This window comes from Cordyceps militaris (genome assembly GCF_000225605.1).
Source record: "Cordyceps militaris CM01 unplaced genomic scaffold CCM_S00002, whole genome shotgun sequence".
Taxonomy (NCBI): Eukaryota; Fungi; Ascomycota; class Sordariomycetes; order Hypocreales; family Cordycipitaceae; genus Cordyceps; species Cordyceps militaris.
The window spans coordinates 2,658,760-2,683,737 of record NW_006271970.1 but is presented as its reverse complement, the minus strand read 5'-3'; the positions used below and the strand labels follow the sequence as shown (position 1 = coordinate 2,683,737).

At 55.4% G+C, this 24,978-nt stretch overlaps 7 protein-coding genes across 7 annotated transcripts; 3 read left to right on the top strand and 4 right to left on the bottom strand.

The window, feature by feature from the left end:
- Positions 1-1,820: 1,820 nt before the first annotated feature.
- CCM_02778 (FMN-binding split barrel) lies at positions 1,821-2,737 on the top strand (the record flags this gene model as incomplete). Its single annotated transcript, XM_006667930.1, has 2 exons — positions 1,821-2,543; positions 2,600-2,737. 2 exons carry the CDS (start codon positions 1,821-1,823, stop codon positions 2,735-2,737), a joined length of 861 nt encoding a protein of 286 aa, XP_006667993.1.
- A 245-nt stretch (positions 2,738-2,982) lies between these two features.
- On the bottom strand, positions 2,983-4,904 carry CCM_02777 (Cyclic-AMP phosphodiesterase, class-II; the record flags this gene model as incomplete). The annotated part of the gene is made up of 2 exons (XM_006667929.1): positions 2,983-4,512; positions 4,779-4,904. 2 exons carry the CDS (start codon positions 4,902-4,904, stop codon positions 2,983-2,985), a joined length of 1,656 nt encoding a protein of 551 aa, XP_006667992.1.
- A 761-nt stretch (positions 4,905-5,665) lies between these two features.
- CCM_02776 (uncharacterized protein) lies at positions 5,666-9,699 on the bottom strand (the record flags this gene model as incomplete). The annotated part of the gene is made up of 5 exons (XM_006667928.1): positions 5,666-8,425; positions 8,492-8,673; positions 8,727-8,961; positions 9,022-9,377; positions 9,444-9,699. The coding sequence occupies 5 exons, from the start codon at positions 9,697-9,699 to the stop codon at positions 5,666-5,668; spliced, it is 3,789 nt and encodes a 1,262-aa protein (XP_006667991.1).
- A 1,214-nt stretch (positions 9,700-10,913) lies between these two features.
- CCM_02775 (Tat pathway signal sequence domain protein) lies at positions 10,914-11,912 on the top strand (the record flags this gene model as incomplete). Its single annotated transcript, XM_006667927.1, has 1 exon — positions 10,914-11,912. One exon carries the CDS (start codon positions 10,914-10,916, stop codon positions 11,910-11,912), a length of 999 nt encoding a protein of 332 aa, XP_006667990.1.
- A 1,338-nt stretch (positions 11,913-13,250) lies between these two features.
- Positions 13,251-18,875, top strand: CCM_02774 (AMP binding domain protein, putative; the record flags this gene model as incomplete). Its single annotated transcript, XM_006667926.1, has 4 exons — positions 13,251-13,310; positions 13,361-13,383; positions 13,446-18,014; positions 18,062-18,875. The coding sequence occupies 4 exons, from the start codon at positions 13,251-13,253 to the stop codon at positions 18,873-18,875; spliced, it is 5,466 nt and encodes a 1,821-aa protein (XP_006667989.1).
- Positions 18,876-19,218: 343 nt separating this feature from the next.
- Positions 19,219-20,589, bottom strand: CCM_02773 (uncharacterized protein; the record flags this gene model as incomplete). Its single annotated transcript, XM_006667925.1, has 3 exons — positions 19,219-19,833; positions 19,919-20,353; positions 20,431-20,589. The coding sequence occupies 3 exons, from the start codon at positions 20,587-20,589 to the stop codon at positions 19,219-19,221; spliced, it is 1,209 nt and encodes a 402-aa protein (XP_006667988.1).
- A 1,081-nt stretch (positions 20,590-21,670) lies between these two features.
- CCM_02772 (actin cytoskeleton organization protein App1) lies at positions 21,671-24,127 on the bottom strand (the record flags this gene model as incomplete). The annotated part of the gene is made up of 2 exons (XM_006667924.1): positions 21,671-22,279; positions 22,328-24,127. The coding sequence occupies 2 exons, from the start codon at positions 24,125-24,127 to the stop codon at positions 21,671-21,673; spliced, it is 2,409 nt and encodes an 802-aa protein (XP_006667987.1).
- Positions 24,128-24,978: the final 851 nt, after the last annotated feature.

Below are 24,978 nucleotides of genomic sequence, written 5' to 3'. Positions count from 1 at the left end.
ACGGGGTTGTAAGTCGTGCGAACCGCGACCGAATAGAGCAATAAATTAGGCAAGTTTGGGCGATTGATTTAGTTGGATGAGTTTTATGCTGAAATGAGACCAAAATAAGACAAACCCAGGTTTCTGTTGAATGTATTCTACAGCAGCTTCAGCAGTCTCTGCCTGCCGAGCCGTGTTCTGGGTGCGATACTTGGGGGAAGCTTGGCGAATAAGTGTCATTGGCAATAAAATCAATGTAGCTTAATTCGACTAGTATAAATCTGCCCCAAGTCTATTTGGGTATGCCGCGGGTGTAGTGTGCTACGCCAAGCTGTCTTACTGTAGGTATTACGCATCTCACGTCAGTGTAGATCAACTTCGATTGGGTGTACTGTGCATTTTCCAGATGAGACTTTACGAGCTTCATCACGAAGTAATTATCCAAAAAAAGACATGATTTGTAGGTAGAACATATAGAGATAATACTTGGCGCTCCAAAGGGTTGAGTAGTGCTTTGTCTTGATCATACTCTCGTTGCAATTCCAGTACTGATAGCAGACGTCATGCGCGATGACCAGCTTCGCGGCGTCTCATCTTGGATGCACGCTCTGGGACACCAACACCGTAGGTTCGTAGCTGAAAGTAGTCCCATTCTGCTTCGACGTCGCGGAAGCGCGGAGGCGTGGCCTGGGGTTTGCTGAGGAGACCGCGCACAAGAGTTCCACTCGGAAGCGACGATACGCCGCCCAGGAGCATGAAAGCGGGAGAGACGGTAGAGAGTTTAGCAGGTGGCATTGCGATGTGTTGTGTGAGTGTGGTGTGTGGTGTGTGGTGTGCGATCTGAAAGTATGCAAGTGGCCGCCAGCACAGCAATGCAAGTCTATGGCGAGCGAGAAAATTGTAGAATCTAGAAATATGAGTGGCAAAGATACTTTTGGATTTCTCTGGCCGACATTCCTGCTTTTATAACTGAAATTCCCCGTCAGACCCCAAGTATAGATAGGGACAAACCCAAGCAGTTGCTGCCCATCCATCCATCTTAGTGATGTTCCCCGCATTCATAACGGGAGATCTCTTTGATTACTGCAGACACTAACCAATCCCGCCGAACATCAACACACCAAGGTGAGGTGGCTGACATGTGCAGAGGATAAGCCGGTGTTGCCCTGGCCGCTCGCGTGATGTTTTAAATTCCGACGGAGGGGTTGTGTGTTGGACGGTGTGGTGTTCCTCGCAGTACTAGCACAACGACAATTAACAGGTCGACAGGAATAATTATAATAAAAGAGCCGCGAGTCTCGATAGCCCATATTTATAGCAGTTTTGCCCCTACTTTATTTAATACGTGCTCTCGCCATCAGTTCTTGATGCATACATCTTCTGGCCAATCCCATCACGATCCGATCGGAACGGCGGAAGTCGGAGGACGATCTTGCCAAGCCCGCCACAATACCTGTACATCATGGGAAAAAAAGACTGCTTGCTCCCAGGGGTCACAAGTAATTTGTCATCACTACAATCGCGTCAACGAAACCATGACGTTTATCCCTTCTCCCCACCCATACTAGACACAATGGCGGGGTTCCTGAGCTCCCGGCTGCAACCCGAGCGGACGCCGGACCCATGACGGGACCACACTCGGCCGCGGCCCATCTAAGCGCTTTCTAAGTTCTTTATAAGGCGTGCACGTTTCTCTCTCACCCCCTCCCCCCCCCCCTCCCTCCAGCCTCTTTATACAACCTCGACCCTGCACGTTCTTCATGTACCGTGCCCGGATATTCTTCTCTCCCGCCTCACTCCGCCCTTGCCGCCTCACAACCCGCCGTCGCTTCTCCGTCACCATGGCCGACAGCATCAACCGGAACCCGCACCCCGACTTCAAAAAAGTCGAGGCGGCGCGGCCCGACTGGGAGGCCGACCAAGCCTTTCACTACACCAAGACGGCGGACCCCGACTGGGCCTTTGGCCAGGGCCGCAACAGCCTGCCCGACGCCGGCGCGGGGCGGCCGCACGTGGCCATTGACCCGCACGCGGCGGACCGCCCGGCGACGTCCAACTACAAGCTACTCATCTCGGCCATCACGCCGCGGCCCATTGCCTTTGTGAGCACGCGCAGCGCCGACGGCGCCACGACCAACCTCGCGCCGTTTAGCTACTTCAACGTCGTCGCGCACGACCCGCCCACCTTTATGATTGGCTTCTCCTCGTCCGTGGCCGCCGCCAAGGACACGCTCCGGAACCTGCTCGACTCTGGCGAGTGCGTTATCAACATCATCTCCGAGACATACCTCGAGGCCGCCAACGCGGCGAGCACCGACGCCCCGTTTGGCGCTGACGAGTGGCGCGTCAGCGGCCTGACGCCCGACTACTCATGCGAGACGGTGCGCTGCGCCCGGGTGAAGGAGGCCGTTTTCAGTGTCGAGGCCAAGCTCGACTCGTTTCGCGAGTGGGAAAGCCGCGCCAGGCCGGGCAGCAAGTCGGGCACCACCGTCTTTGTCGAGGGCACCAGGTTCTGGGTGCGCGAGGACGCGCTCAACGAGGACAAGAACATTGTCGATCCCGCAGTAAGTCAACTTCGTGCGATGCTATCGGGCTTCAAGAATTTTGACCAGATTTTCAGATTTTGCGCCCCATGGGCCGTCTCGGCGGCATCACCTACTCTCGCACCACACAAGGCCTGGAGCTCACCCGTCCCAAGTTCAAGGAGGATGTCGGTGGCCTGGAGGGCTATGAGAAGCTACCCGAGCGCAAGACGTGAAATAGCCGGGCAAAAACGAACCCAACGGAAGACGCGGGAAAACGACAAGAGCTTGATGATAAACCCAATAGATGGAATACCTTCATATTCCAAAAAGTGCTATTACAGCAAAAGATTGATCGTGGTGGCAACTAAATAAGAGAAATAGGCTAAAAATTATCAGTAGACGTTGAAATCGTAACTCGTACTGCGCAGCTCATGCAAAAAAATATCCAAAGTAATAAACCGCCTTGGTATCTCCTCCACTACAGGTAAAAAGACTGCCCCGACTTGGAAATGATGAATTCGCATCCGAGCTGCGCCTCCTCCTCGTGTTCTTGCAGCTGTTCCAGAATAACATCCCCCCTCTCCGGCCCGTCGGCCAACGTCTCCTTGACATGAATAATGACAACCTTGAGCCCTTGCAGGGGACGCGGGGCCGACGTCGCGGCCGGCGGCAGCGTCATCGGACCAATATCGGCGTCATGCAGCGACAGCTCCTCGGTCGGGGTGGCCAGGTGCGGCGTGCCAATACCATCGCCGGTGCGCATCACCACCTCGGTCGTCTGCACGCGCGGGCGCAGCGACTTGGGCGACACGGGATCCTCGGCGACCAAGAGCGCCGACTTGCGCGGGGTGGAATGCTGCCTGCGCTCGCGGCCGTGCTCCGAGAGGCTCCCGCGCTTGCGCTTTCTGGACTCGAGGGCGCGCAGGGTGCGGGCCAGCTGGACCTCGGCGGCGAGCACGCTCAGCTCCTCGACGACGAAGACGGGCTTGAGGTGGCCGTAGAGGCGGTCGTTGGACTGGGCGTCGTCGTAGCTGCACTCGATGAAGATGGCGGCGAGGAAGCCGGCGGCGATCTTGGGGGCCGCCTCCTGCCAGATGTGCAGGTTCCGCGGGCTCAGCGAGATGCTGTCGGGCTCGACGTCGCCAAAGATGAGGATCTCGCGGCGGGTGGTCTGCTCCTGGATAAAGTACGCGCTCGAGTCGTAGACGCAGACGCGCTCCGTCTCGCAGGCGCCGCTCTGGCGCGGCGACGAGGCGCCGAGGAGGCCGGCGCCCTGGTTGTTGTTGGCGAGCGAGTGGGTCCTGGACATGGGCTGGAGCGGCGGCGGGTTGTAGGTGTCCCGGCGCGGCGGCGGGCCGGGGTGGCTCGAGGCGTCGTGGCTGCCGTACCGGGTGGAGGGGTTCGAGGCCGTGGACCCGCGGTGGCTGTGCCGCTCGAGGCAGTGGCCGTGGCTGACGCTCCAGGTCTTGACCTGGAGGCCGTCGCAGACCTCGAGATAGCCCTTGGCGTCGCCGTCGCCGAGGGCGGGGCTGCCGCCCTCGACGAGGCGGAGGTAGGTGAGCAGGCCGGCGCCGTTGTTCTCGTCGCTGAGGTTGGGCCAGATGACGTTGTTGAAGATGTGTGTCTTGAGGGCGTGGATGGTGCTCGGGAGGGCGGCGAGCTTCTTGGGGCGGGTGCCGGGCAGGCCGGCCGTGTTGATGACGAAGCCGGCAATGTGGTCGAGGTGCGGGTGGGTGACGAGGTACGTGTCGACGAGGGCGCGGGTGACGTGGGCGGCGTTGGCGGCGGCGGTGCTGTGCGGCAGCCGCAGGCCGGCAAAGGGCCCGGAGTCGAGCGTAAAGGGCGGCGGCGGCGGCGGGCACGGCGTCGCCTCGGCAATGAGGCGCGTGATGACGGACAGGTGCACGCCCGCGTCGACGGCGACGAGGGAGCCCTTGCGCCAGTCCTGCTCGAGGGAGCGCACGAGAAAGGCGGTGACGTTGGATTCTTGCGGTCCACCTCCGGAGCCCTATAATTGGGGGGAAGGAGAAAGTAAGAAGTTAGCGTAGGCGATCTGCAACTGGTTTGAGAGGCCAAGTTCGTGGACGAAGAAACGGCTGTGATTTGAGCCGGCTTTGACTCGTTGAGGCCTCGTGAAGGAAGCAATGGCTACGGTTCAACTCCCATCACTCAACGGGCGCTAGGCAGCACCCGCCATTCCTATTCATCCTGCCTGCGTGCAACGGCCAAGCAGCCAACACGGCCGGGGGTCCGGAGGGGAGGGCAGCAACTCACCAGGACAATCACCTGCAAGGCTGGGCTGGGTTGGTCGGTCATGGCGTACTCATCCGCCGAATGATGTTTGCGACAGGAACTTGTTGTCTTGTCGAGAATCTTGGTAAACGGCACAGGTTTGTGCATAGTACACAGCAACTGACTAGAGCGGGCGCAACAACGCTGGGTGGCCTCCGAGGCCCGAAAGTATGGGTGTGGCCCCGGAGTCGCCGATGGAGTGGCTTACACCGGGTCGCTGGAAATAGACGTATGACAATGGAGCTACTGCACGATGGGACCTGCAAGTCTACTGGACTGGACAAGGGAGGCTGAGAGACAGCGAGGGGTTGAACGTTGGTTGGTAAAGAACAAGGTCGTGCGTGTTCGCCAGTTCGCCAGTTGCACAGAGACAAACGCACGTGATGTACATTCTCAACGGTTTGTCCGACTAACTGCTTTTTTTGCGTCTGAATGAAGATGACGAATAAAATAAACTACGAGAGTCGCTAATCGTGTCCCTCATTTTTATCCATCCAGTGTGACGACTGCGAAGCGACCAGAGCCGTGCCTTCTCCAGCAGCCGGCTCCCCCCTACCCCTACATACATGCGAGATCTCTTGCTTCCTTTTCCTTTCCCGTGCAGTTGCAGCGGCCCGCACTGTGCGGCGCGCGCCGTGACCCTGCCTGCGCCCTGAGACGGCTGATTTACTAAAGTTTTGGCCTCTTTTTCTTTCTTTTTTTTTTCTTTTTTCTTTTTAATCTTGTTTGCTTGTCTCGCGCCTAGTGGGATAAGGGTAAGACAAGCAAGGGTGCTAGCATAGAGTAATATTTTCCGAGAAGGTGGTAATTTGTAGGTAGTATTAGGCAACAACCACCGAGTACCTACATACCCTCAACTACCATCTTGATCAGTCATCCTCCTCAACCAATCTCCCCATCTCCAACAGCTTCCTCACAGGCCGGCTCTCAACACGACACGATCGCCTCTCCAGCAACCCCAGTATAACCACTCTAAACCTCCCCCCCAAGTCCTCCCATGCAAAGGCAGGATTCAGCGCCTTGGCAAACACTTGCATCGTCTCCACCGGAACATGCATCAGGCTGCACGCCGCCTCCGCAGTCATTGACGTCTCCAGCGACTGCACAAATGCCGGCTCAAGGGCAGACTTGTACTTGTCCAGAATACCCTCCTTGGCTTCCTCGATCGCTTCCGCCGCGCTGCTCGCCTTGACGGCCAGAGGGCCGGCACGAGCCTCGCCCCTCAACATCTCCTCCACGAATGCTTCGTCCAGAGCCTCAATGTCACGGCCAAACTCACCGCTCTGACCAACCTGCCACGGAACCCGACAGATTTCCGCGTCGCACAGCGCCTGCCTCGTCAACATGTCCAGCTTTGCCCGCTGCTGCGGTTCCGTCGTCGCCGTCGGGACCTCGGCCGCAAGCAGCCTGTCAAAGGCGCTGATACCCTGTACCTTGAGCGTCGGCAGCGGGATCTGCCACTTCTCTGCAATGGAATTTTGAAGCGTCTTGATGGCTTTGCAGCGGTCCTTGATTACCTCCCAGTCCTCTCTCTTGCATGCCTGCGCCACCTCGGCCTTGAGCGCGCCAAACGCAGCCGAACGACGCGTGTAGACGTTGGCAGCAATCGTGTCATCACCCTGGCGTCGCTTGCCTCCCTTGGATAAATGCTCCAGGTACTGGAGCAGTCGCGTATACGATTGTGTCTGCCTCTCCAACGTTGCTGGCAAATGCGCTAGCAGCCGCGACGCGCACGCAGCCCGGTCGACACCATCCTCGGTCAGCATGCGCATCAGCACGGTAATGATTGTGCGACAGTGGTCCAGCTGTATGTTTCTGAGGCGACAGAACCGAGCCATTTCCTCAATTCGGTTTCTCTTGACACTCCCAACATCCTCTGCCTTGGTCACCACCCACACAATAACCTTGTCGAGGAGACTTTGCAGGTTCTGGTGAAACTGTGCCAGCGGCCATCCGGTGTAGGGGTAAAGAGAGACCATGTTCTGGTACCACATCCACTCCTGCGCAGTGTTGGGGATATCGAATAGGGGCTGCTGACCAACAAGCTGCCATGACATGCTAAGCGGCCGTACGCCCGAGCCTGCCACTGTCAACAGATTACCAAACAGGCCACGCATCAATCTTGTCACAGTATCCTCGGCACACTCAACCTCTACCGGAACAGACTGTCTCATGTCTGCCAGTTTAAACATGGACGCCGTTAGCAGCGCGCTCATGAGCTGTCCAGTCTCGGGAGCACCCGGAGTCATGTTGTACTCGCGCGATATGACGGCACTGCTCAGTGTCCCGCGCATCAGAATTCGCAGCGCAGAAATATGGTCGTCGTTGCACTTTTCCATCCACCGGGTGCCAAACGGGGTCTTCAGGTTGACAAACTCGTCCCAGCATACCCATCCCAGCATGGAACCCGCCCCTGCGCCCTGATTCAGGTACGGCATTGACATGATGGGTACCATGGGACCATGTTGGTTTCGCAGAGGACCTTCATGAGAGCTCTGCGACTGTTCCATGATGATGCCGGCATCTAGACCTTCCAGATAAAGGACGCGCGAGTCGAGAGCACAGCAAGGCCTTGCATCGATGAGGCTACCAGCCAAATTACCCAATAACTTCTCAAATGGTTCAGTTTCAATATTGACCACCATGACGCCCATATCTGAAGCATAATCCTCCAGATACTCCGCCAGCTTTCCAAAAGTCATTTCTTGTGCTGCTTTCACGTTGCTCTGGATCTTGCTCTGCCGTTGAAGCCTCTTCAAATCGTGCGTTCTCTTGGATGTATTTTTAAACGACATCATCAAAGACAGCTTAGAAATAGCGGGCTCTAGAGAAACTTGCGCTTCCTTGGCCACCTTCTTCAGCTCTCCTCGCAACAGCGCTTTTTGCTTCTGCGCAGCTGGGTCATGTTCTCCCCAGTTCGCACTTAGGAAGTCCAGGTAGGCCGTCCTGGCAGCTTTTGTCGCCTCCGAGGTTTTCGAAACCAAAAATTCTACCAACGAGTGGGATAGTGCGACAAGGTCCTTTTCGTTGAGAAGCACCTGTAGTTGCGGAACAGCTGCTGAGATGTCCTCTTCCATGCCCTTGACCTGAAGAACCGACGCCGTGGAGAATAGTTGGGCGAGATCCTTGGGTATGACGAACTGATTTGAGCTGGGCAGCAAAATTGTGCTGGAACCATCTTCGAGATTGCAAATGCGCTTTGCCGCAGGTTCAAGCAACGCCGCCAAGCCCGCAGACTGGACAGCGCACGTCACGTCTGCGCCAAACTCGAGTAGCGATGTATTCAAATGCGCCCGGTTGGCAATACCGCGGTAAAAGTAAAACTTGTCCTTCAGCTGTACCAAGACCAAGGACTGGGGTCCGGCTAGTGCCGTCACTGCGTTGATGTTTACCGAATCGAGGAAGTGAACGATGTCATCGCTCCTTTCCGAGGCTGCTGTTGCTCCTGGCTGGACAACGAACACCCCATTCATCCTGTTCGGCGAGGCCAGGTTGCGGGCGTTATCAGTCATGCCATCATTCACGACGAAAATAACAGACTCGAGCAGTTCGTAATATTTCAACAGCGCCTCAGCACTCGAAAACGGCACATTCGACGGGCAAGCGCCGGTTGCTAGCAGCATAGGCCCCTGGAATTCAGTACCCCAGATGCAAGGCAAGATTGTAGAACGATCAGTGCTTGTGGTGCTGCATACAGAGTCGGAACTGCTAAACTCTAACCCGGCGCCGAATTTGATCATCTGCGGAGCGTGCATGTCGAGATGTGGAGGGATACTAGTTGCATTGGTCAGGAAGACGGCCTTGTTCCGTGACACAATTGCAGCTGCTGTCTTTGAACTTTCAGCAATCTCCACATCAGAAATCTTGGAAACCAAACCTCCATCAAGGTTAGCATCCTACCCATTGCGCGATGTAAGGATGGGGACTCACCCTGAGCAGGGGCTGGAAGGGCAGCTGTCAGTGAGAAGTCTGCCCGTGAAATAGCTTCTTCAAATGCTCGGCTGGGCAAATTGGAGCCGGTGCAGAAAACTCCTGTATCAGTGCTCGCTTTTGGTAGAATCGAGAATACAATAGAGTCTCCATCGCGCTTGAAAACCAAGGGGCAGCAGATGGTCGCCTCCCCAATGGTGGCGGCGTCCAGCGGGACAGGAATAATGAAGAGTACCTGGCCGTGGTTAGATGATTAAAAGCCGTGGCAGAGTATGTTTGGGATATTCTGAAATACCTTTTCAGCATGGTCCGCCACCATCATGGCCGGGTAGGTTCCCAAGAATTTGGTAATCTGCGTCTTCTGGTAGCCCGAGATGAAAACACCAATTTCCTTGGTCACTAGTGTCGCCTCGTTGATTTTGACGTAGGCGAGAAAATCGCGGCCTTGGACATGGTCACCACTATGTCGGATGCCCGGAAAGGTATTTGTCGCATTCCAGCAGCAAGTATTGCCCTGCGCATCGGCGAAGCAGAAGTCCCAGTACGTGGGGTCCAGCGTCGAGACTGCCAGAATGGTGATGTTGTCAGACGAAATGGGCACTCTGAATGTCGACGCTGGAGCCTGCATTATCTGGAAATCATCAAACACGCCTATATTCGGGAGCGTTAGTCCTCGGCTTCACAGTCGTGGGTGACCAAAGATCGGCCGAGACTCACCCAGGTGATTTTGAAACTTGGCCATGCGGCTGAGGAGGACCTCGCCCATCTCGCCGAGATCCACTGCATTGTAGAAAAAGTTGTCTGGGTATGAAGAAATGTCAATTTCCTGAATCGCATCGTCGACGTTGCACAGCAGGATCTGCTCTGGGCTGAACGGATGCGCCGTGCCGGCAGGAAGGCCGCTCAGTCGTTGTCGGATCTGCTCCTTGGTGGTAAGGAGCGGATCAAAGTATACTTTGCGCACGCGATCCATTTGAAGCCCAACAGGTGTATGGTTTTATCTTGGTTTGCTCTGGATTTTCCGACCAAGAAAGCAGCTCCCTGGCTATATATGGCCAGTCAGGCTGACGCCAACGTTTCAACGGCGTGAGTCAACGGAGGAACAACCGACAGCGGAAAGCCAAAGAGGCCGGATGACTCTAGCGCTTCAAAATCCAATATTTGATAATTATTACACTGCTTCTATTAACTTATTCAACAAGAAAAAAAAGATCCCTGCAAGCAAATATATGAGGGCCTGCCATTAGGCGGATAAGCTTCCCGCGGGCAAACCGCGAAATGATAAACCTAAGTACGACTAACTTCACTACGACGAGTCACTAATGAATTGATGAATTAACAATCTAATAATTTATGAAGTTTGGCTGCATTGGCAAGGCGGACTCTTGCGATAGCTCCATTCGTGGTGGTCTCAGCTGCAGTTCATAGTCGGGGGCTGTGCTCAGAAACAAGGCTGAATAAGACCTAGCTTGATCGGATTTCTAGACTACTGCACCCATGCACATTTGTTGAAGCCTGGTACGATACATATGGCTGTCAGTCGACTTGACTCTTGGCGCGGACGGATCCTCCTGTGGTAGTCACAGGCCGCATCTCGTGTTGCAGCAAAATTCGAATGCACACCCACTGGCATAGAATTAGGTCAAGTTAAGTACTGTTCAATACTGCGTGACCAGGGTGTTGTGCAATCGTTGCAACCAAGCAGACCCCGTATACCGAAACCAGAGCCTTGTGCGTACCAACAAGGGGGGTACTTTTGTCTCTCGCCTCCAATTCCAGGACACTTCGAGATGAAAGGATGCATCGGACAGTTCTCGCCAATACAGAACTGCACAGCGTCGTGATCCAGTCTCGAATCTCGAGACATCCACCCCGACCCATCGCTACCCCATATTCGGGAACAACTCCGAACTGTCACATCCGGATATGCACTGCGTATTTCCCGTGCAGGAAGAACGCACTTTATTGTCCTGCGCAGTCTCATGTTCAAGAATAATACTCTGTCAGCTGTGAGCAATAGGTGTCTTCAACCGCGGCCTGAGATGTTCCCCGCATGCAATTCGCTTGCAATGCGCAGAATAAATATGGCAGACATTGCCGCAATTATTGTGACTGTTTCCCTAAATACTCAAAGATAACGATACATTAACGTGACTCCAAAATCAACAAAAGAACAATCGAAGCATCATGCGGTTTGTTTCTGCGCTGCTGGCCGTTGCGCTTGGTATCAGTGCTTCTCCGTTGACACCGCCACTTCAGTATATCGACATGGCGTTGACAAATGCCAATGGCGAATCCAAGGGTGGTGTAAACCCGGAGCTACCCTATGACCAGGCAGTTCTGCGGCAAGCACTGGCCTCTGTCAGAGCTGCCCAGCTTCCTCCGACTCGATACAAGGCGTTATTGCGGCAGTACTGGATCGTCAATGCCACTTTAGATGCCAACATTTCTCTAGAGGCCTGGGACCCCTGGCGGACAGCAAAGCAGAACCAGCATGTCATTTTTGGCGTCTACGATTACTACGCCAAGCTCTACCTCGCACACCCTGCGCAGCTACGCTGGATGGCGTTTGCCAACATGGCGGGCTCCGCATTCGCGGCCGGTATGCTCGATCTGGGCGAGTTGCCAGGAGGGCGATGGTATGCGTCAATGCTGATGGCGATGCAGAAGCACATCTTCATGGACATTGCCACCATGCATGTGGCGTACGTGAACGGCGGCCTGGCGGCAGTGGACGAGATGCGTGATGCCGGACTGATTGATGCTGAGACGGCGGCGGCATGGGCTGACCCGCCCAGTGCGGTGCTGCGATTATCCTACCGCGAGGAGAATCTGGTAGTTCCGGAGCAATGGAACCGCGTACGCGAGCTTGCGCCGCCTTTGGGCGAACTCATCACCTACGGTATGACCGTAGCCGGTCCGATGCCGGTGCCTGGCGCCAAAACACCGGCCGAGTATAAGAAGCTGCTGTGCGGGCCACTGCCTGCATTTAATTATGCAGACCAGCATGCGCGTTGGGATTTTCTCGCCCACGACACGGTGCCGGCCTATCTGCGGCTCGATTCGGCAACTGTCAGGAGCATTGTGAGCGAGTCGTTGGAAGGACGGGTCAGCAAGTATCGGACCGCGCACCGGCTCGTGGATATTGTGCTTGCGCTGTTCAAGGCGCCAGAATGCTACCTTTGAAAGACAGCAACGGTTATGTGGGAGACAAGGTACGAGCACGGGTGATCAGGAAACGAGGGAGGTGGTCATAGTTTGGTATATTCATCATGTATCTAATATTTGGATGGTTCGAGACAGTTGTCGAAAGCGAGGTCTGGGTGAGGCTACTGTTGCTCTGTTAGAAGAGGAACGACGGAGCAATTGTGCAGAGAAGGAGGGTGAAGGTAAGGAAATCAGAAAAGAGTAACATGTTCATCCACATTTTATTTCGGAACAGGTCTGTGTATGTGTAGTTCATCACGTTGGGAAGTAGGGATATGACGGCAGATCAGGGAGTGTGCTTACCGATGGTTCAGCTTTGACAGGGCAAGCTACAATTATCGCCGCTGCTGCTGGGTAGTAACTATGCCAAGATTCGACTGATGGCTGGTGATTGTGTAGAAGAAAAGTTTTGCGAGCATGGTGGTGGGCCTTTTGTACCTCTGTAGATATTGGGCCGTCGGCGGTTCGGCGCAGTTGGTTCCGGTGAGTGGGCAGTGAGTGGGTGGCGCGCCTGGTAGGCTTCAAGGCTGGTTAGTGGCTTGAAGTTGACGAGGTCACGACGTTGTTTGGTAGATATATTCATATGACCGATTACTATAAAATTAGAAATGAGGGCTTGTTGAAAGAAAACAAACAGGAGTTCCTCAAGTATACGGGAGAAAAACACATGCAAGCCACCAACGGCAAAATGTACCAAAGTAAATGCAAATACGAGGTCTCTTCACCACATACCCACTAAGCGATGCTCTATCTTTTTCGGGCGTATTCGCCTTTGCAAACTAGTGAATATGGTAGTGAATAGCCTTTGCGTACTGATGATCGCTCGTTTATTCGTATACAAGATGAATGTATACTGCGATAGAAGTTGTCGCATGTTGCGCAGACATCACGGCGGGGCTCGTCACTGTATTGCCAGCTGAACGTGAAAGGACCCGAGGTGGCATTAAGCCTCTTTTGCCTTGCCAGCAGGCCGCCCCATTATCCAAGGTTACACCCATACTAATTACGGCTCGTTTTTGTGGGCGAAATGAGTTTGTCGTTACTGGCTCGGCGCATTGATGCTTCCAAATGGTGCTGTTGCTGGCCTCCAGGGTACCTAGGTTGCTAGGGCTCGCCGTGGCCCGCTTACCCGCTCCGCTGCCCTTGTCGCCCGCTGCCGCTGCGGCGCTGCCCTCCTTCTCTCGACTCTTACGTCACGAGACCTTGTAGCCTTGGAAACCGCTCCTGGCACTCCCATGGCCGCCGTCTAAAAGTTATTCCCATCACAGAAGCGCCGTGCGATTGCCGCTGTCCGTCGCGCAGCTTCCTTCACACACCATGGCGGATTACAACCCCGGACTGGATAACCAGCTCCGCCATCTCCAGCGTGAGCTCGAGGTAGGTCATGGCCCGTCCCGGCCCAACAGTTGCTGACATCTTGCCTACAGGAAGGCGACATCACAGAGAAAGGGTAAGACGCCACCATAGATACCGAAGACACCCTGTGCGAAGCTCTAACGACCCCCTTTCCAGCTACCAAAAGCGACGAACTCTGCTCTTCTCTCAGTATGGCCCTCCACCCGTCCCGCCGCCGCAGTCTGGCCTTCGAATCCATTCCGTCGAGAACTCTTCGCATCCCGTAAACGATGGTCACAGGGTAGCTGCCATGGCTGCCATGGGAGGCGGTGTCCTACCCCGACCCGGCAGCTCGTACTCTCACCAGCAGTCAGACGACCCTCCATACTCCCCCAACTCCTGGGCGCCGACACCCGACCATAACCCAAACATACTGCGCCCGGGCGTGCCGATACCAGAGAACCGCGCACCAGGACCGATGAATCACGATTCTCTGTTTGTTCCAGGACCCGGAGGTACAATGCGTCTATCGCGAAGCGGAACCATGGTGTCTGGCGACTATGCCTTCAACCCCGACCAACACGGCTCATACCCTCATTCGCAACAGCCCCCTCCAGATGGCAGAACTCACACCCTGCTTGATTCTCAAGGCTATTTCTCTGATTTTGCTGGCCAGCAGCATTACGACCAACCGCAGCAAGCCGAGTATGGTGGCCCGCAGAACCGATACTCATCCGGCGAGGCCTTCTCCCCCACGGCTGCCATGGCACCGCCGATGCTGACCGCCAGCGACCTCCCACCACCCGAGGCACTTGCATATCAACTGCCATTGGAACCTCGCGAGGTTCCATTCAGCATCATGGATTCCCATGATCCGACCCTGGCCATGTCGAGATTCGACAACCTTGCTTCCGTACTACGACATCGCGGCCGAACAATTGCAAAGACGCCTGCATTTTGGGTCCTCGATAGCAAGGGCAAGGAAACAGCCTCCATCACATGGGACAAGTTCGCTTCCCGGGCCGAAAAGGTGGCTCAAGTCATTCGAGACAAGAGCTCCCTGTACCGGGGTGACCGAGTTGCCTTGGTCTACCGGGACTCTGAAGTTATCGACTTCGCCATTGCTCTCATGGGCTGCTTCATCGCAGGCGTCGTCGCAGTCCCCATAAATGACTTACAAGACTACCAGCGTCTCAACTACATCCTTACCTCGACGCAGGCTCATCTCGCCCTGACGACGGACAACAACTTGAAGGCTTTTCAACGAGATATCACGGCGCAAAAGCTAACCTGGCCTCGCGGCGTTGAATGGTGGAAGACAAACGAGTTTGGCAGCTACCATCCCAAGAAGAAAGAAGACATACCCGGTCTCAACGTCCCCGACCTTGCATATATTGAGTTTTCTCGCGGGCCCACTGGTGACTTGAGAGGCGTCGTGCTTAGCCATCGCACCATTATGCATCAAATGGCAACGCTCAGTGCTGTTATTTCTAATATGCCTGGGAATTCTGCCGGAGATACCTTCAACCAATCGCTCAGGGACAAAAACGGTCGTCTTATCGGTAACCGTTCGCGCAGCGAATCAATCCTTTCATACCTGGATCCTCGCCAAGGAATTGGCATGATTCTTGGTGTCTTACTCACAGTATATGGTGGCCATACTACAATCTGGTTTGACAACAAGGCTGTCGATGTGCCCGGCCTATACGCTCATTTAATCACCAAGTACAGAGCGACTATCATGGTTGCCGACTATCCGGGCCTAAAACGTGCCGCATACAACTACCAGCAGGACCCCATGACAACGAGAAATTACAAAAAGGGCGTGGAGCCTAATTTTCAGACGGTCAAACTGTGCTTGATCGATACCCTCACCGTTGACAGCGAGTTCCATGAGGTCTTGGCCGATCGATGGCTGCGACCACTACGCAACCCCAGAGCGCGTGATGTAGTGTCGCCTATGCTGTGTCTTCCAGAACATGGAGGCATGGTCGTCAGTTTGCGTGACTTCCTCGGCGGCGAGGAGCGGATGGGCGTTCCCCTCAAAATCAAAGAAGCAGGGTTTGAAACCGACGGAGACTCCGACGCCAGTAGCGAAAAGGAGGAAATCAAACCCGCTACTTCTAACGGATTTGGCAGCTTGCTTGGCGGAGGGACTACAACGACTAAGGATCCACAAGATTCCCAGACAGAGATGAACGAAGTGCTTCTTGATCGCGAGGCACTCAAGACGAACGAAGTGGTTGTGATTGCGTATGGAGCCGAGGCTAGGAAGAAAGGCTCTAATGACCCGGGTATGGTTCGCGTCGGAGCGTTTGGCTATCCTATCCCGGATGCCACGTTGGCCATTGTCGACCCTGAAACTGGGCTACTTGCTTCCCCACACTCGGTTGGCGAAATCTGGGTTGACTCCCCGTCACTATCGGGCGGCTTTTGGGCTCAGCCTAAGAACACAGAGCTCATCTTCCATGCTCGCCCTTACAAGTTCGATCCGGGTGAGCCCACTCCTACGGCTGTGGAACCTGAATTTCTCCGCACTGGCCTTCTCGGCACTGTTATTCAGGGCAAAATATTCATTCTCGGATTGTACGAGGATCGTATTCGACAGAAGGTCGAGTGGGTAGAGCATGGAACCGAATTAGCCGAATATCGCTACTTTTTCGTGCAGCACATGGTTGTCAGTATTGTCAAAAATGTCCCCAAGACATATGACTGCTCCGCATTCGACGTTTTTGTCAATGAAGAGCACTTACCCGTCGTCGTTTTGGAAACGGCGGCGGCATCAACGGCACCCCTGACCTCCGGCGGTCCTCCCAGACAGCCCGATATGGCTCTGTTGGACTCATTGGCTGAGCGCTGCATGGAAGTTCTGATGCAGGAGCACCATCTTCGTCTGTACTGCGTCATGATAACAGCGCCAAACTCATTGCCGCGGGTAATGAAGAATGGCAGACGCGAGATTGGCAACATGCTGTGTCGCCGCGAGTTTGACCTCGGAAATCTGCCTTGCGTACACGTCAAATTCGGGGTTGAACATGCTGTTCTCAATCTCCCTATTGGCGTGGACCCAATTGGCGGTATCTGGTCTCAAATGTCCTCGGAGTCTCGCGAAGATGTGCTCATGACGTCTGAAAAGCAGTACTCTGGCATCGACCGACGCGAAGTCGTAATTGATGACAGAACCTCGACGCCGCTGAACAATTTCTCGTGCATCACCGATCTTATTCAGTGGCGTGTTGCCCGTCAGCCTGAAGAGCTAGCTTATTGCACCATCGACGGAAGAGGCCGCGAGGGCAAAGGTATCACTTGGCGCAAGTTTGATTCTAGAGTCGCTGCCGTGGCTATGTATCTGAAAAACAAAGTCAAGGTACAGCCAGGTGATCATTTGATCCTCATGTATACCCATTCGGAAGAATTCGTGTTCGCGGTACATGCTTGCATCAGCCTTGGCGCCATCATTATTCCCCTCGCTCCTCTAGACCAAAACCGCCTGAACGAGGATGTGCCCGCGTTCCTCCACATTGTTGCTGACTACCGAGTCAAGGCGGTTCTAGTCAACACTGACGTCGATCACCTCATCAAACTCAAACTAGTCTCCAATCACATCAAGCAGTCGGCGCAGATCCTCAAGATCTCGACGCCGGGCCACTACAACACATCGAAACCGCCCAAACAGAACAACGGTCTACGCGATCTGGGTCTGACCATTGATCCCGCGTGGATCCGACCTGGCCACCCGGTCATTATTTGGACATACTGGACCCCGGATCAGCGCAGAATCGCTGTGCAACTTGGCCACGACACAATCATGGGCATGTGCAAGGTTCAGAAAGAGACGTGCCAGATGACTAGTACCAGACCCGTACTTGGTTGTGTCCGCAGCACGACTGGACTTGGTTTTCTACACTCGTGCTTGATGGGTATCTATATCGGCACACCAACATATCTGCTCTCGCCAGTCGAGTTTGCGCAAAATCCTATGTCGCTATTTGTCACCCTGGCCAGATACAAGATCAAAGATACCTATGCCACGGCGCAAATGCTCGACCACGCCATGTCCACCATGCAAGCCAAGGCGTTCACCTTGCATGAACTAAAAAATATGATGATTTCATCCGACAGTCGACCTCGAGTTGACATCTTTCAGAAGGTCCGTATGCACTTTGCCCAGGCTGGCCTGGACCCTACAGCCATTAATACGGTATACTCTCACGTTCTCAACCCAATGGTTGCATCTCGATCATACATGTGTATTGAGCCTATTGAGCTCTGTCTTGATACAAAGGCTCTCCGACGAGGCTTGATCTTGCCCGTAGATCCTGAGTCGGATCCGAAGGCTCTCATAGTTCAGGACTCTGGAATGGTGCCAGTTTCGACTCAGATTGCCATTGTCAACCCGGAGAGCAGAGCTCATTGCTTTGATGGCGAATATGGCGAGATTTGGGTTGATTCGGAAGCCTGCGTGAAGTCATTCTATGGATCCAAGGACGATTTTGATACTGAACGCTTTGACGGCCGAACTGTTGACGGGGATCCTGCCGTACAATATGTGCGCACTGGTGATCTGGGCTTCCTGTATAATGTGAGCCGACCTATTGGACCTGGGGGTGCGCTGGTTGACATGCAAGTACTCTTTGTTCTTGGTGGAATTGGGGAAACATTTGAGATTAATGGGCTGAGTCACTTTCCAATGGATATTGAGTCCTCGGTGGAGAAGTGCCATCGTAATATTGTGCCCAATGGCTGGTAAGTTGTGCTCAAACCCATCTGTCAAGTGATGCTAACCTTTGCAGTGCCGTTTTCCAAGCTGGCGGTCTCAATGTTGTGCTCGTCGAGGTCAATCGCAAGGCTTACTTGGCTTCCATTGTGCCTGTAATCGTCAATGCGATCCTTAGTGAGCATCAAATCATTATCGACATTGTCGCCTTCGTCAGCAAGGGCGATTTCCCACGGTCGCGCTTGGGCGAGAAACAACGCGGCAAGATTCTCGCCGGGTGGGTTACACGTAAGCTGCGGACCATGGCTCAGTTTGGCATCCGTGACAGCAGTCCAGCCGCCATGGGCGATGTTCCAGTAGCGGACGAAAGCAGGAATTCAACTGGAAGCGTGCGCAGCTCAGCAATGCTGGCAGCTGGAGCATCTAGCCTCCGAAACGTCGAGGCAGCGCCGGAGATCCCCGAACATGAAGAGTATGATACCCGATACAATACCATGTCCACCATGCCACCCCCGAGGCACGGCATGATTCCCGAGGATCAGACGACTCCGACAGGCTTCGCACCTAGAGGGTCGACGGGTGGACCGGATGACTTTCACTACGCTGATAAGGTAAACACCAGTGTTGGTGACTACGGTTTTACGAACAAGGAGGATTCTTCCGCGACACCTATCGTCTCTGAGCTTGATTCCACGCCGAGCATGCGTCGTGATGACTACCAGGGCGCTCCACAGATAAGACTGCCCGGAGTTGATGGGCGAGAGAGCATGGACCTGTTCCACGGCCGGGCAGAGGGCTTGGAAGACGACGAAGCAGAGTGGACGGCTGACGCGATTATGCATATGAATCTCGCCGGTGATACGGACGCCCGACCAGGCGCACCAAGGTGAGCGTGTGTTTACATGTGCATGATAGAGCGGCAGTGTGTTTTGAGCTCGATGGACGCGGGAGTTATTTGAGGATAGAAATGGAAAAAGGAGGATTTGTTGGCATAGCCTAGTCGTATTGGAAAACCCGTGAGGACATATGACGACATCTGTTATTTGGCGTATCGTTTTGTTTCTCTGCCGATTTTCTGTTTACAGGGAGTTTTTGTCTTGTTGTATAGCCACTTTTTGGCATTGTTTGATTGCGTATATATCTATAAACTAGCGGTCGCTGTAGACACGAAAGTCGAGACTTTTGTAAATGAAATTGGTATCCGACAAAATGAAACGTGGTGCAAACGTGTGTTCAGCAAGTATTCCAAAGGCCCAAACTCCTGTGCAATGTGTGCTTTCTATCTTGATTCAAAAAGGCGCCTCTCCTGTCAAATTGTGACCCCATTTCTCCTTCAACTTCCCATCCGCTCCCAATCTCTCGAATACACGGCGGCGGCCGGGGCACAGGCGTCGAGTCCAGCTCGTAGCGCTGCTGCGCCTGGATCTCGCGAGCCATGTGCGACGGCGGCGGCCCTGTCGGTGTAGGCAGCTCGTGCGCTTGGTAGCTGCTGTAGCTGCCGTAGCTACCATCGTCAAAGGGCTCGCTCGACAGCTCGTACACCTTGCTCTCGGCGCCGACGGGCGGCAGCGGCTTGTTGGTGTTGGGCGTGCCGGGCGGCGAGGGGATGCTGGCGGGGGCGGCGGCGGCAGCAGTCTGCCTCTTGCGTCGCCGCCAGAGGAGAAGCCCGATGACGGCAGTTAGCGCGATGCCGGCCAGACCGGCGCCGACGCCGATGCCGGCTTCCGCACCCGTGGACAGGCGGTGGTGGGCGCTGTCGGAGCCGGCCACGGGTGGCACTGTCGCGGTCGTGGTTGCGCGCGCGGCTGTTGTCGATGCGGCGCTTGTCGATGCGGCGCTTGTAGAAATCTACTCATGCCACAAAATCAAGAATCAGTCTCGCGCCCCTTCTACCACCAGTTGCACTGGCTCGGACCGCCTTCTTCCCACCTACCATAGTCTGAATGGTCGAGTACTCAATCGCGTTGACGGCCTGCGCGCTCGTCATGTACCAGCGCTGCGAGGGCTCACTCTCTGGTTCGTCATCGTCGGCGGCGCTGCTGTCGGCCGCCGTGACATTGCTATTCATAAACGGCGGGTTGCCCTTGTGCACGTCGAGCCAGAAGCGGGTGCCGTTGGCGGCGTTGATGAAGCGCAGGCCGTCGCGGACCATGTCGGCCCCCCACTGGTCCAGCTGCCACACCTGCGCGTCGTCGGCGCCGTTGGCCGCCGCCATGCAGAGGCCCGTCTGCCCGTCGGCCGGCTCCGTGCGGTTGCGGCACGCCGACAGCTGCTTGGCGGCGCCGTCGCGCGAGTTGCGCACCACGTACCGGCCGTCGGACGCGGCGACGGCCTGGAACTGCCAGTAGAATGGGGGACTGGTGACGGGCTGGTAGACGAGGCAAGAAGGGGGTGTTAGTGATCGAGGTTGCTTGTCAAGGGGAGAGTTGAAGAGAAAAAACGTACAAGGACGCTGAGCCCGCCGGTCGACTCGTCCACTTGCAGCATCGAGGTAAACTTTCGGCCGGCCTTGTCCACCTGGCCCTCGGTGACGTGGTACCAGGCGTTGCTGTTGATGGCCGTGGCCGGCTTCATCTTGGGTTTGCCAAAAATATCGAGAAACATGGTCTCGGGCGGCGCGTTGCCAGAGATCAAGCTTATCGAAATGCGATTGACAAAGGTATGGTTTTGCGTGAGGGGAGAAGATGAGAAGAAACGGCAAAATCCGAAAGAAACAAGTTCGTTTCCATCAAACTCCCGCTGCCCCCCCCCCTCTCTCCTTGGGGGAAGCCGCGGGATATCATATGCCAAGGCCAAACCCATGCGAAACACCAGGGTTCATGGTTGTGGAGATGTTGGTGATGGTTGCAAGCTAGTTTAATTAGAAACGCGCAAGATTTTTCTGGCATGAATGCCGCCTCCCCCCCCCCCTGTCACACCAGTTTGCCTTTTCTCATTCGTTCCTCCACGCGCTCATGGATGAAACGGGCCAACTAGTTTTTTCGACGGGGGAGGCACTTTGCAGTTGTAGATGACGCTCATCTGTCATCCCGGTTTGGCGCGTAATCAGGACCGACCAAAAGGAGGCCAACTCTTGCCGAGGCCTCTCTGAGAGTGACAGGTCTTGTCCCTTGTACAAATTACTATATTGTACTACATAAGATCGACGAGTGGAGACCATCTCCCATATGTGGACGGTGATATAGTTTGGCCTCTGCTGACAACATGATAGGCATTGAGAACTGGTAAACAAGAAGTGGGCGGGCTCCGAGAGGCGTCCGGGGAGGACGGGTGCCGCCCAATAAGTTCAGCCCTGCGCTTGGCCAACAGAGTTTTTCTTTTTTTTGGTCTGTTGCAAAAGATAGTTTTTCGTCTCGAGGCGAGGCATTTTGACCATGCGCATAATATAGCTGGTGTCGGTTCGGAGTAAAGTCTTGCATAAATCCCGAAAAAGTTACAGATTTCCGCCTCATTCATGGGCTGTCGTCATGCCCTGTCCTTGTCCATCTTCTACTTGCCACTTTCCCCGTGTGAGACTTGTTGCTATTCATTGCATGAGTTGCTTGCTGTTCAGTATACCAGACGAGGGCCAAACAGTTCGCAGGCAGATATAGACATGTGGTATATTTATCTGAACCGCGGGCCATGTACAAATAGAAAGTTCAACAACAGTAGTCGATACAAAAAAGAATTCTAGGCTATTAGTCTATTTATGCAAATCATCAAACGCGCGGTGTATAATCGCTGTCGCTTCCGCCGACACGTCCTGGCCCTTGCGCCAGGTATACAGCACGACGCCCAACTGGTCGAGTTGCTCGTGCGCCCTCGCCACACGCCGCCGCCACATGTCCTGCTTCCTGTTGACGCCCTGCGCGCCAATCGTGGGCGAGCCTGACGGCGTCGCGACGCCTGAGCGCGAGCCTGACCGGTAGTACGAGAGACCTGCTGGTGCGGTGGGCGGCACCGGGTTCGCGGCCGGCGGCAGGGGCTCAAAGTCCACGTCCGAGTTCAACGAGAGGCCCCGGTTATGGCCGAATAGGCGCGGGCTCAGGTTGCGCAGACTACGCCGGGGAAGCGGCGGCGCAATGTCGGGCGACGAAGGCATTGTGCCCTCCCCCATCTCGCTGGCCGTCTTGGAGGACGACCGTCGCGAGAGATTCGGCGCCACAAACGAAGGTTCCGTGGTTTTGATCCGCGGCGGCTTGGGCGGAGGGACGTCGCCATCACTCCTGCCACCCAACCCCGCGTTTGTATTGCTCATGGTCGATGCGGCACCTCGCAGCGCTGCCGGCTTGGCAGGACGCGGCGGCGGAGCCTTGCGGTTGAGCAAGTCTATTGCCGATACTGGTTTTCTATTGCGTACCTGAGCAAGAGCCGCAGTTTCATCTAGCGTCGCCTCTTCCGGTTCTTCTGCAAAGTCGATCAAAGTGCCCATAACAGGGCCCACTGGGGCCTTTTCTTCCATGGGAGAGACCACCGGCGTAGAATGTTGACGAGGGTTCTTGTTGGGATCGACTGTTGACCGACCATCATCCACTGCCAGGCTGCCAAACCTCTTCCTGGTGAGATCATAGGCCGAGTCAAAATAGCCTGGACGCTCTGTTGTAGTGACATCGCGGATGAAGACGGCCAGGATGCGCCCTGGGTTGGCAATGGCCAGGTCCGTGTACACCTCCAGGTCCGCCTCCCCGCTATCTCCCACCAGCAGGAACTTGCGTTCCGGAAAATCGCCAAGGAGTCTCGTCAGAGTACCCTTCTTACGTTCGGCCACCGGCTCAAAGATGCCCTGCAGCATGCCCGAGTACTGCTTGAGGTGGAGAGAGCCGGGCGGCAGACCGCCGAGTTTGAAGAAGCTTGCGAGAACTGGGAACAGCTGCCAAGGACTATTGGAGCAGTAGTGAAACTTGACACCTTGCTTGTGCATGTCCGTGTACCATTCTTGTACACCCTCCACGGTCAGGTCGCGGAGCTCGCGGATAAACGTGTTGCGAAAGATTTCGCGCGCGCCGCTGGAAATGTTGGACTTTTTGACGGTGTCGTCAATGTCGCTGATGAGACTTACACCTCGTGGTTCGGTGATGATGACTTCCTGGGTAGCAGACAGGTCCTCGTTGCCAAGAACGCGGACATGAGTAGGGACAAAGTCCAGTGCTGCTCGGATGTTGAAGTGACCAGCATCGTCGGTGAGAACAGTCCGCGACTGTGACTGAGAATTGTTGTAAAAGAAGATTGTCACGGGAAGACCAATGAGGGGAGTGGTCATGAAGGGGGCAATGCGGGCCATGAGATTCGCATTCGCTAGGGTGAGCTCGGCCTCGGACAGCTCATTGACGTTGGACTGCCTGGCGCCAAAAAGCGGACTCGCCGGCGCAGACTCTGGTGTTTGGCTACCTCGCCGGCGGGATCGTCGTGAATAAAATGATTCGGAAACGTGGGCACTACCGCCAGAGGGCTCTTCGCTATAGCCTCCGACGCCGGCAATTTGCTTCTCCTGGCGGCCCTTTCGTTCGATATTGGCGGCTTCCTGGTCAATCTTTTCCTGCTCCTTCTGCTCTTCATGAACTTGATGGTGGCTTGGCGGCACGTCCGAGGCGGCGGTGGGATCTGCCATGTTCGCTTCAGCTCGGGGAGCCGAGATGCCACTGAGTTGACGCGCGAGACCAATGAGGATGCGGTTTCGTCTGCCTATGGGACCGCTGTGAGGGTTGTATATCCAGCCTCTAACATCGACATCGGCAATGGCACGCTCGTCCTCGTGTTTCTCAAACTCCTGCCGCCAATATTCCTCGTCGCGCACGGGGCCATCTTGCTCCTGTGTTTGGCTCTGGGCCTGGACGTTGGACCAGTTGCGCTTGGCATGGCGTTTGGCATAGGAAGGGAACAGGACCAGGTGCTCGTCGCCCTGTACTGTAATGGCGGCGTCAGGGAAGGCTCCGGGGATGTGAGTGTGGCCGCGGTTGTCCGTCTCGGTGTCTGCCATTCGGGTTCGTGTTTGGACATATGTCTCGCGCATGTCGGTGACGGCCTGCTGGCCTGTGCGATACAGACTCCCGGCCATTTCTGCCAGCTTCCTTCGTCTGTATCCTCGTTCACCCTGGCTCGGTTGCGCGTCGTCGCTTCCCACGGCGGGCATGGCGCCGGCTTGGAATGGAAAAGCAGGCATCTTGTTCTGCGTGGTTATGATGCGCCCCCGAGCACTCCCATCGCTGGCCGTGATCGTTCGCTGCTGGTGCTGAGGGGTAGCGGCGGTCGGTCGACAAGTGCTTGGCTGCTGCCTGCTGGGTGTGGCGAGCAGACGTGCGATACGCCCTCGTTCGATGCGGCGAGACTGACGCCTAAGCAGGTATCGGTAGACGCGCGATTGCAGCCCGTGCTTGACAGCCGGCAGGGTATCGAGGTGGAGGCGCACGAGACCGTCCTTGTATCGTTGACGCAGACTGGCGGGGATGGCTGCTCGTTGTAGCAGGCTTATCCGTTGTCGCAGCAGTTGTGGGCGCAGGCGGCCGAAATTGAATATCCGGAATAGAGCCAGCTTGTCTGTCAGTGGTGTCCAAGGAGAAGCGGGATATCGAGACTGGCAATGGTTTTAGTGATGCCAGAACCAAAGGCTGTGCTTATTTTTATAACTAGGTAGCTTGTGTGCGCCTCTGACTCTGACCTGGTGTCGGCACAAAGGGTGACTGGCCTCGTGGCGCGCCCAGCGCATGTGCGAGGCTGCCTTTCAACCTCTCAGGCGCGTACGTCTCCTGACGACTGGTCAAAGGCCTAAGTCGGTGCGGATCAATAAAAACAGCTAATGCGATCTCTGAAGAACGGTCGACCTGGACAAAGTGCTTGTTGGCCGCAGAGGGAATGTGAGACGAGGGAGGGGTTGTTGGGATCTCTGCCTACCACCTAACAAGGTAGGGTAGGCAGGGAGCAGTGGGCATTTGCCGTCGAATTCGCAGGCACTGAATGGCTTTGCGACCCTCACCAACTACCAGCAGTGGACCTCGATTTTCACCCAAATCACTG